Genomic DNA, 12184 nt, shown 5'->3' on the forward strand with positions numbered 1-12184 from the left:
AAATTTTTGTGCACCGGGCCTCTAGTCTATATATATAAAAGCCTAAGAAACCAAACGACCAAACGACTGGTTGCTATGATGCGCAGTGACCAGCAGGGGTCAGACATTCAATTCAGGAGCTGCCCCCTGGTGGTCAGTGTGCTCTCACAGCGGGAGCGCTGCTCAGCTGACTGATGGGTGCCAGATGCTGGGCTCACAGCTGGCAAGTGCAGCGGCGCGAGCCTCTCCCACCTCCACGGCAGTGCTACCAAGCAGCGGCAGTGACAGGCGCAGCAGGGCTGGGATGGGATGAGTGGAAACAGTGTGGTGCCTGGCCCAGGCTCGGGCTCCTCCCCGGCCGCCTGCCACCTCATGCACTACCACATCCCCTGAGGGGTCCCAGATTGCAAGAGGGCGCAGGCCAGGCTGAGGGACCCTACCAGTGCATGAATCCGTGCACTGAGCCTCTAGTAAGATTATAATGCAACTGAAAATTTCTATTGCCTAGTGATGTTACAGCCATGGTAAGTTCATAGTGCACTGTTACTGTTTTTCGCTGGTCTTAAGTCTTATGGATAATAATGCTATCTGCTAGAAATGCCTGGAGGCCCAGAGGGACACTCACCTGGACCCCAATGAGCTTCCCATAGACCAAAGTTACAACTGGACCGACCCTATATGGTTCTTATTACGATTGCAAGACACCCTTCAGCAATAACCATTTGGAAACTTTGAAGAAAAGGGTTTATTACCCATAGGCCCTGGAGCTACAAGGCAAGTCACAGGGTAGAGAGAGAGTACATGCAGGGGCCTGAGGTGCTGTTTTTATTGGGGGAAAGTGGTGGCCTAGGGTTTCACAGGATCACTTTTTATTGGTGAATTTAAAACAAAGAACAAAATCAACCAAGATCTCTAAAACAAAGAAGCCTCAGTATAAGGAGGTGGCCTGGCTGTGGCGGTCAATGTGTTTATATACCTTCTTTGAAGCAGATGTCTCTTTGAAATGGATGCCTCAGCAATCAAAGTTTAAGTCGGGCACTTGCATTACAAAAAACAAAAGCCCACAGGGTTTACACTACAATCACTCACATGTTGATGCTGATGCTGGTGTAAATGAAACCTTACTAGTTGACTATACCAGTGGTTGGCAAACTGCGGCTCACGAGCCACATGCGGTTCTTTGGCCCCTTGAGTGTGGCTCTTACACAAAATACCATGTGCGGGCGCGCATGTACAGTGTGATTGAAACTTTGTGGCCCATGTGCAGAAGTCGGTATTTTGTGGAGGAGCCACACTCAAGGGGCCAAAGAGCCGCATGTGGCTGGCGAGCCGAAGTTTGCCGACCACTGGACTATACCGTCTTGGTTTGTGTAAGTGCACTCTATGATGTTCACACAACGAAATCATCCAACAAGGCATTTCTCAGAATGTATGGCTGTATAACCCCATACTGAGTCACCTGCCCTGCAAGAAAATGTCTGTGATGTTTATGCTGTCATATGCTATGCGGAAGTGGATTCTTTGGGGGCAAACTCAGAGGAGCTTGCCAAACAGGAGCAAGAGGACACAGGCCCTTGGAGATGAAGGGTTGGTGACATCTGGGTAACAGGCACTGAGTCGAGTTGGGGAGGGAGATGAGAATTCAATTCACCACAAACATTTTGAGTAGTGAGAGGCACACATGGGGAGGGAGGACAGCTTAGTAGAAGAGGTGACCGTTGAGCTGGACCTTGAAAGATATGGCTGATTCCACATCGTAAAAAATGGGTGGGAGTGCGCAGAGCATTGCAGTGAAAACAGTGCGAGCAAAGCTCAGGCTAAGGCGAAACCAGGACTGATTTCCTGAGCCCACCTTCACCAGTGGAGTGATAAGGCAATTCCCAGGAGCATGCTGGGACCAGGGAATGAGCCTTGGAAAAAACCACACGGCTGTAGACAAAGTTCTCGCAGAGCTGGACAGAGGGAAGAAAGCATGAATGATGCCATCCCTTTGCAGGTCTGTCAAAATTTCATGTGTTCCTGTCAATCTTTGAAACTGGAACCACATGGCTGTAGACAAATTTCTCGCAGAGCTGGACAGAAGGGAAGAAAGCATGGATGATGCCATCCCTTTGCAGGTCTGAGTCAAAATTTCATGTGTTCCTGTCAATCTTTGAAACTGGCGAGCCAGGGTTTCTAGATGTGTCTTTCTCTGCTCCCTAATTAGAGGAGGGGTAGCCAGACAATCTGCATTCACTGACCAGCTAGCCCCTTTCCTGGAAGAAAAGGCCTTGGAGGGGAGGGGAGGGGATGTCCAAGACAATCTAGTGAAAACCAGAGGTGTGGGCAGTCCTGCTGTCAGATTGAATCCAAGGTGTACTTTTTTTTTTTAATTTTGTTTTAGTGCTTAAAGTATTACAGAGTATTATATATGTCTCCTTTTTCTTTTTTTGCAAGGTGTACTTTTATCTGTACCTTATCTACAGGAGGAATTCATAGGATCTTCAATTTCCATTATCCACATTAGTCCATTTTTCAGATTAGTAGTAGTAAATGCAACCAGAAAGCACTACTAGATGATTCAGACCATCTGTCTACATTTCACTCTCCACAGTCAGCATTTTTATCAGGGTTCCTCAGTCATAATTCTCATCTGGACTTTAAATGGTATCCAACTTTCTTAATACAGTCATCAAATTCTATCCTAGTCATTCCAAATTTGCATTTATTTACTAGTACTACTCCACTGCCTATCTAAGTGTCTGGAAAATAGTAAAGAAACAAATATTTTTGGTTTTAACATTATTTTCACTTTCTTTCAGTGTTCAATATTCCTATTATTTCTTTGTAACAGATTTGAAACATTTTTTCGTAAGGAAAATATCCTTACTTCACATAAGCTGAGCTACTTCAAAGGTACATGTGTGAAATAACCGTAGAAAATATCCCCTACTTCCAACCATCATGAATTCTCATTCAACTATTATTTAGTGAACCCCTGCAGACCAGGTGGCTCTATTAGGAAGTGAAAACAGAGCCTGTTTTCCAGGAAATGACTAATCTTCTTGGAGAAGTAAGACCCACTTGAAAAGTGAAACCACACTGCTAAACAGGATGTAGTTCCAGCCAGTACTCTCTTCTTCTCTAAGGTCACATCTTCCTAAAACACAGTGGCATTTACTGAGTGTCTTCCATGGGCCAGGCATTAGGCTAGGAGCTTCTGGATAGCTTTTTGAGTCCCCAAACAACCCCATGAAATATGAAAGATGTTATAAAGAATATTAGTAGAGAAACTAACCCTTCCCACCCGAGATTTCTTCGTTTTCCTAAATCAAGAAAATAGCCATAATCTTTCAAAGTTCAGTTTTTATGAGGCACTTGAGTATCAACATACTAGAATCACATAAGAGTATTTATTATTATAATAGAGGGTGTAAAATGTTTTATCAAAGTGAGTTTTGACTATCAACCAACAGATTCATTTTAGAGGGGCTTATTCAATATCTTATCTTTCTAAAGAAAAATTCCTATAAGGAGACTAATTTTGTGATCATTTTTACCAAATAAGCATTCAGTAGACTTGTCATCAAAGTGCTACTGAACTAATTTGGTCTTTATATGCCCAGGCTGACCTCTGCTGGACAGTATAACCTGCCAACATATTTTTTTTCTCTTGAGATAATATGGCTAGGGAAAGAGCATTTTCCCCAAATTATATTTAGTATTTAGATTCATATAGTTCAATTTACTAATACTCATCAAGCCCTCCACGCTACCTTACAGCAAAATCTTATATTGCACTCAGCTGCCAGAGGCAAATGACCATGGGCAGAGGAGGATATTGATGAGGTTACATGAGCTTCCCACTCTCAACGGTCCTTTGGATATTCTCTATGCTCTGATGCAGCTCAGGCTCTCTGGTGCATATCTTAGAAGTACATTAAGAGTCCCTGCCTACTGGGCCCGATTTCAGGGTTGTCAGGTAAAACCACAGATCCCTGCAAGTATCTCCTAGGTCAGTGATGGCGAACCTTTTGAGCTCGGCGTGTCAGCATTTTGAAAAACCCTAACTTAACTCTGGTGCCGTGTCACATATAGAAATTTTTTGATATTTGTAACCATAGTAAAACAAACATGTATATTTTTGATATTTATTTTATATATTTAAATGCCATTTAACAAAGAAAAATCGACCAAAAAAATGAGTTTGCGTGTCACCTCTGACATGTGTGTCATAGGTTCGCCATCACTGCACTAGAGTGTTGGGTGGGCCAGCCACAGGGCTCCGCAGATCACCCCGGGCAGCCACAGGGATTGTGAAGGAGACTGAGGCAGGTACCTGAGTAAGGAGCCATCCAGAGGACAGTAGGGCAGGTGCCCCGAGGTCTTACATTTCCAGTAGACTAGGCAGGTGGCTTTTGTCACCTTAGTCTCTTGGAGGACGGTGGGCATCTGGACCAACAGTGCAGCCACAGCTGCTCAGGGGTTTGTGCTGTGGGCGGGTGCTGCGTTTCCCCTCAGTCCCCAGGGGTTGGTGGTGTGGCAGGCATTGGTTAGCAAGGAGGAGCCTTGTGCTTCAGCATGTGAGGGACAGGGAGGGACAAAGACAAGCCCTATGGGTCTTAACTCAGTGGTCTCAGGTGGGGCAAGGTCAGTTCAGAATGATATTTAACTCATGTGACTTTCCATTTATGGAAAATCTAAGCATCCAGCTGTTTAAACTGTTTGTTGACTTTTAACATGCCTTTCAGATAGCGAAAAGTGTCATTGCTAAGTGCTGTAGGGCCCCGAAGCCTCATTTGGGGCCTCTTCGGCCAGGGGATGAAGAGGTGGCTCTAGGACAGTGATGGCGAACCTTTTGAGCTCGGCGTGTCAGCATTTTGAAAAACCCTAACTTAACTCTGGTGCCGTGTCACATATAGAAATTTTTTGATATTTGCAACCATAGTAAAACAAAGACTTATATTTTTGATATTTATTTTATATATTTAAATGCCATTTAACAAAGAAAAATCAACCAAAAAAATGAGTTCGCGTGTCACCTCTGACACGCGTGTCATAGGTTCGCCATCACTGTCCTAGGTGCACATCACAAAGCTATAGTCCATCATTTTGTAGAGGTCACTTATGCCCCTACCTAGCCAATGGAAAGTCTGATAGGTATGGTGCAAACAAGCTGAACTTTAATATAAAATCTTATACTCCAATTCATATAAAATTGCAGAAAATAAACAAGAATGCCCCTGGAAATAAATGATGCTTTTCCATTTCTCATATTGTTTTAAAATACAGGATATGCCTGTATTTTAAAAGAATATGACATTCCAGGTTCAGTCCCAGACCACCACAATAAAGCAACTATCACAATAAAGTGAGTAACACACGTTTTTTGTTTCCCAGTGCATATAAAAGTTATGTTTACACTATATTGTAGTCTAGTTAAAGTGTGCAACAGCATTATGTCTAAGAAAAAAAACCAATGTACATACCTCAACTTAAAAATATTTTTATTGCTAAAAATACTAACCATCATCTGAGCTTTCAGCGAGTCGTAATCTTTTTGCTGGTAGAAGGTCTTAAAATGCAGTATCTGCGAAGCATAATAAAGCAAAGCACAATAAAACGAGGTATGCCTGCAATGTCTGGTTCTGATAATAAAAATGACAAAGTTTTTTTATTTCCAACTTTTATAAAAGATGGAAAAATGAAGAAATAAAAATTTCCTATAATCCCATCACTGAGTTATTGTAAAATTTAGGTTTATTTTGTGCCTATCTTTTCTCTCTGTGTATATGTGTGCACAAGTACAGGTGTGCATCTGACTTGAACCCATCAATTTTGTAGCTTGCCTTTTTCACATAATAGTATCCTCTGATTGTTTTTCCATTAGTAAATTTCTTTAACAGTTTTATTTTATAATGTAAACAGATCATAATGCATGTACAGTAACCAATATCTTATTAAACACTGGGGCTATTCCTAAATAAAACTATGCTGAATGGCTCTCTCTCTCTCTCTATATATATATATATATAGACTATTTGACCAAATATTTTATTATTTTCTTAGGATACATTCCCTAGATAAGCTTACTGGATCAAAGTTATGGGGTCTGAACATTTTTAAAATTCCAAAACAGGCACTTCTAGAACTACTGTGTAGAAATATTGTACCAATTTCAGCTTCTACCACAGAATAGCAGTGCCCATTTCACTTCACCTTCATCCACGCTAAGAATTATAATGTAAAAAGAGTTGTACTGCCCTAGCCAGTGTGGCTCAGTTGGTTGGAGCATCGTCCCATACACCGAAAGGTCATGGGTTCAATTCCAAATCAGGGCACATATCCAGGTTGTGGAGTCAATCCCTGGTCAGGGTGTGTATGAGAGGCAACCGATGGATGTTTCTCTCTCACATTGATGCTTCTCTCTCTCTCTCCCCCTCTCACTTCCTCTCTAAAATCAATAAAACAGGCTTTGCTGTTTCATCTTGAAGGGCGTTTGCTGGTTTCTTTCTGAAAGAGCTGCATTTAATACCAGTCTTTGCAGGTGACACTCATCATGATCTCCCCTACTCAAATTGATCACTGGGCTTGGTTGCAAAGAATAATTCAGAAAGGATATTCAAGTAAAATCTGCAGACGTCTCGTGATTATTTCTGGTCTTACGTTTCTCATCGTTCATAACCTGATGGCCACTTATGACAGATACCGGGAGTCACAAGATGTCACCACGATCCAACTAGAATTGCCGAGGTGTCTCATTAACAAGGATCAAATCGATGCCTCACAAAAGGAGAAACGGAAGTATGCCAAGTCAGGATCATCTGAAATTAAACCTGGACACCTCTGGGCTTTTCGGCCTTTGGGCCTTTTTAAAGTCTCTTGAGCATTTTTAAATAGAAATAAATTTGGGTTTCACAAAAAAATAAATAAATAAAATAAAATCAATAAAACATATTCTCAGGTGAGGAATTTTTTTTTTAAAAAGTGCTTTGCCAAGTGGATAGGCAAAAATAAGGTTTTCCAGTCTAACATATTCATATTTATTCATAATAATCATACTTTTATTGACCATTTGTATTTTTTCTGTTGATTATACATTCATGCCCTTCACCATTTTTTTTCTAGTGCATTAATATTTTTCTTATTTATAGGAGTTCTTTATATATTAAGGTTGTTGACTCTGTTGGTCTTGATGTGGTACACATAAACAAAAGTTGCCAATCCAAATATACCCTGAACACTGGGGGGTAGGGGAGGCCAGGGGATTGTCAAGGGCGGGGGAAAAAAAAGACACATATGTAATACCCTTTGTAATACTTTAAGCAATAACTGGTCTTGATGTGGTACACATAAACGAAAGTTGCTAATCCAAATATACCCTGAAATTATTAGTTTTGGTGTGGTGTGACTTCTCTGGCTCAATAAATTATTTCCCCCCAAAAAGAAAACAAAACAAAACCCCAACTCAAAAAGTATGGAATAAGTTCCATTAAATCATGGGGAGACTAAAGTACAAAGTGGTCAACAAGTAAACAATGAAGAAGAAATAGCCTATGTACTCAAGCTTTTTTCTTCAAAAATGTTTAAAAGATAAATGACTTAAAGAATGCATTTATTAAAAGAATACTGTGTTGCCCTAACCCAGTGGTCGGCAAACTGCGGCTCGCAAGCCACGTGCGGCTCTTTGGCCCCTTGAGTGTGGCTCTTCCACAAAATACCGACTTCTGCGCATGGGCCACAAAGTTTCAATCGCACTGTACATGCGCGCCCGCACATGGTATTTTGTGGAAGAGCCACACTCAAGGGGCCAAAGAGCCGAAGGGTCCCAGGTTCGATTCCGGTCAAGGGCATGTACCTTGGTTGCGGGCACATCCCCAGTAGGAGGTGTGCAGGAGGCAGCTGATTGATGTTTCTCTCTCATCGATGTTTCTAATTCTCTATTCCTCTCCCTTCCTCTCTGTAAAAATCAATAAAATATATTTTTTAAAAAAGAATACTGTGTTAATTCAGTGGTTAGGCAGTTACACTGCTATTATTCAATAAAACCGTTTCCCTTCTTTCATCTGTAAATGGTTATTCCTGTGGTTGAATACTGGTAACTTTTTCTGTTTTTAATCAATTACTTTATTATATAATATCATTTAGAAATATTTTTATTTTTTGTACAGCAATTTTAACATTATAGTTATTTTTCTGTGGGGAAAAAATTCTATCTTACAGGAAAGACAAAACTCCTGAAGACCACTTATGGCATCTTTATTTACATATTAGAACGGGTCAGCCAGTGAAAATCCTAGAAAAAGAAAAGACAACAAACATTCAGTTGAAAGAAATAATTGTCTCAAACTATATTCTCAGTGTTTTGTTTGCTCTAGAATCTAAAAGTCCCATTATAACCACAATTTCCACAATGGTAAATAAGGTTTGTCTTTGGTCTAGTGATTTACCCAAAAAAGAGCTAAAAAAAAATCCATAGTGAACCTTTCCGTCTTGTCCTACAAAACAGCCTAAAATGACTTTCTGGGTCCTCTCCCATTAACAGAGTCTAAAAGAAACACAAGTACACTCAAAAGAAGAGAGGAGATGAAGGAGACCCAAAGAAGGTCAAGTTCCCAGGTCTAAGAAGAACCTGTGTAGGAAAAGCAATGCATGAAAGCCTTTCCCAGGACTAATACCATTCTATACTGGTGGCTTGGACATAGGTGACTGTGGATTAGGTCCTTCTGGTATTACAGCAGAAGCAGTCAGCCTACACTGCAAATCAATGACAAATAGTAAATGGACACACAATCAATGAAAATCAAAGCTTGGAAACTAATCTGTATGGAATTCTACTAGAATAAGGATAATGTCAAAGACACAGATGCAAGAAATGGAAGAATAATCCTCATGGAATTATGTAAAAATTAAAACATACTGTTCCAGGAATACCCCTAATTGGGAACTATTAACAATATAGAACAATGATAACAATATAAAAGTTACGGGAATGGCTTTGGGGCCATATTTAAGTAAAATAAGAATTGCTTGAACACAAACACTATGATAACATGACAGCTGATCTGATAACCATGTTGGCTACACCTATTAGTACAAATGACTAATGGGTGGTTAGCATATACAGAGTGGATATGCTGGACAAAGAGATGATTCACATTCCATGCAGCTCATAGCCGGACAGTGCAAGATTTCACCACATTACTTAGATGGTGCACAATTTAAAACATAAATTGTTTATTTCTGAAATTTTCTATTCAATACTTTCAGATCACAGCTGAACATGGGTAACTAAAACCATGGAAAGCAAAACTTTGGCTCAGGGTAATGTACTAACTTTGGGCTTTGTCCTTCTTTTTCTAGTTCCAAGCTTTTTCTTTTTTCCTGAGGTAGGCATTTATTGCTGTGAACTTCCCTCTGAACTACTTTTTCTGCATCCCATAAGTTTTGGAATGTTGTGTTTTCATCTTCACTTGTCTTAAGGTATTTTAAAATTTCTCTTCTGATTTCTTGTTCATTAGTTGTTCAGTAGCATGTTGTTTAGTCTCCACAAATTTGTCAATTTTCTAGTTTTCTTCTTGTAATTGATTTGCAGTTTCATAGCATTGTGGTTGGAAAAGATGCTTAGTATGACTTCAACCTTCTTAAATTTATGAAGACTTGTTTTGTGACCTAAGATATGATCTTTCCTAGAGAATGTCCCATATGCACTCAGAAAGAAATGTGTATTTTGATGCTTTTGGATTAAGCATTCTATATCTATCTGTTAAGTCTATCTGGTCTAACATGTCATTTAAAGTCATGTTTCCTTATTGATTTTCTGTCTGGATGATTTATCCATTGATCTAAGTGGAGTACTAAAGTTCCCTACTATTATTGTACTGCTGTCTATTTCTCCCATTAGGTTGTTAATATTTGCTTCATATATTTAGGTTCTCCTATGTTGGATGCATAAATATTTACAAATGATATATCCTATTGTTGGACTGACCCCTTTAACATTATGTAATGTCTTTGTCTTTTTTTTTTTTAATCCTCAATTGAGGATATTTTTCAATTGATTTTTAGAGAGGGAAAGACAGAAAGAAACATCGATGTGAGAGAAACACATCGACTGGTTGCCTCCAGCATGTGCCCTGACCAGGGCTTGGGCTGGGGAGGAGCCTGCAACCTTGGTACATGCCCTTGACGGGAATTGAACACAGGACCCTTCGGTCTGCAGGCCGACGTTCTATCCACTGAGCCAAACCGCCTAGGGCTCCTTCTTTGTCTTTATTAACAGTCTATTTTAAAGTATATTTTGTCTAATATAAGTATAGCTACCCCAGCTTTTTTTTGGTTTCCATTTGCACGGAATTTCTTTTTCCATCTCTTCACTTTCAGTCTATGTGTTCTTACATGTGAAGTGAGTTTCTTGTAGGCAGCATATAGATCTGTCAGGGAGTTTTTTAATTCACTCACACACTCTATGTCTTTTGATTAAAGAATTTAGTCCATTTACATTTAAAGTAATTACTGATAGGAATGTACTATTTGCTGCTCTGTTAATTGTTTTTGGCTGTTTTGTGTTTCCAATATGTTCCTTTTGCCAAAATCTCTGACATCTGTTTTTACAGTAAGAGAATTTCAGTAGAATTATATATTTTATAGTTCAAAATTAGTTTATTTACATTTCATTGATGGGTCCAAGTGTCCATCTGCCTATTTGCCCATTGTCTTGTTCAAAAATAAAAAGGTCTCACAGCAGATACATGTATAAAGAACCAAGTAAAAAACTACTTGAAAAAATTATCTGCTCTAAAAACAATGGCTAATACACAATGTGCAAGCATGGTGGACAGGTATATAAGAGAGGGCAAGTGGCAGGACCAGGATCAGAGTACAAAATTAAGTATGAAAAGCAACTTAATCTGAGATGGAAGAGGATCATACTACACACTTTGCTTTAGAGACCAAAATAACTAATTTTGAATGTAATTGCACAAACTGTCCCATTAGTTTCATCTCCCACTGTGCTTCCTGCACCCTTTCAGCTAGCTACATCAACCTTCTTTTAGCTCCTCAGACTTGCCATACTCCCTCCTGCCAGAGCTTTTACATACCTCTTCCTCCTTCTCTTTGTTGATGAGTTCTCTATTTATCCTTTGGATCTCAGTTTAAGCATCACTTCCCTGTGATCACCATATAAATCAGATTCCTTTGTTGTATGTTGTTTCAGAACTGAGTTCCTTTCCTTCAGAGAAATTGCCTCATTCTGTTATAATGCAGTCAGTCTGAGGTGACTGGATGGTCCCTCTTCCCTGCTGTACTGTTAGCTCCATGAGGTGAGGCTGAGGCTGGTTTTGCTCACCATGCTATTCTTTGCACCCGCCTTATACATATCTCAACAAATATTAATTGAACAAGCAAAACAAATCACCAAACTCAGAAATAGTTTAGAAAGAACTCTGAATAACAGGGTGTTCTAGCAATCACATTTACCTGGGCTTTCCGCATGGATTGCGGCTCAATCATGATGTTGATAAGAGAGGGTTTAGTTGTGTCTGCCAAGCTTTTCCTCAGGGATTCTTGGAGTTCTTCTCGTGTTTGTACAAAATACCCATTGCCTCCAAATGCAGTCATGACCTGCTCATAATGTGCATTTGGCAGAAGACACATTGGAGGGGCCCTGAAAAAGTAGGTCACAAATAAATAGAAAAATAAAATCATATCATTCTCTGACATAATTTATAGAAAATTTTAGGCTAAACTGAAAGGCATACTTTTATATCCAACACTTAAACTGAGATGCCAGTATACTAAACTGTCCATATATTTTATATTATCTATATAGTAAAGTCAAATATAACTTTTTGTGATGATGGAAAAGTTTTATATCTGTGCTATCCAATATAATAGCCACTAGCAACCTGTTGCTATGAGCACTTGAACTGCGACTAGTTAAAATAAGAAACTAGATTTTTTTTAAAGTTCAAGTCCTAAGATCTCTGCTGCTGCTTCTTTTTTTCTAAATATATTTTTATTGATTTCAGAGAGGAAAGGTGGGGGAAGAGGGAGAGAGAGAGAAAGAGAGAGAGATGAAATATCAATGATGAGAGAGAATCTTCAACCAGCTGCCTCCTGCATGCCCCACACTGGCGATTGAGCCCACAACCTAGGCATGTACCCTGACCGGGAATCGAACCGTGACCTTCTGATTCTTAGGTTGATGCTGAACCACTGAGGC

General features: G+C 39.8%; 1 protein-coding gene across 3 annotated transcripts in view; it reads right to left on the reverse strand.

The window, feature by feature from the left end:
• The window catches only part of HACL1 (2-hydroxyacyl-CoA lyase 1), an 82437-nt gene that overhangs the window by 39445 nt on the left and 30808 nt on the right, over positions 1 to 12184 (reverse strand). For 2 of the 3 annotated variants that reach the window (XR_001361581.1, XM_014537543.1), the window contains exons 16-17: positions 11440 to 11626; positions 5486 to 5548 (exon numbers count right to left, since the gene is read on the reverse strand). Coding sequence is in view for 2 of the 3 variants with exons in the window: in XM_014537543.1 (XP_014393029.1) it covers positions 5486 to 5548; positions 11440 to 11626 (250 nt within the window). In the remaining variant the exon portion in view is untranslated. Of the gene's footprint in view, positions 1 to 5485; positions 5549 to 8098; positions 8255 to 11439; positions 11627 to 12184 lie in introns of those variants that run through there. The other variant, XM_014537544.1, reaches the window with a different exon arrangement.

This window comes from Myotis brandtii, unplaced genomic scaffold, assembly GCF_000412655.1.
Source record: "Myotis brandtii unplaced genomic scaffold, ASM41265v1 scaffold18, whole genome shotgun sequence".
NCBI classification, from domain to species: Eukaryota; Metazoa; Chordata; class Mammalia; order Chiroptera; family Vespertilionidae; genus Myotis; species Myotis brandtii.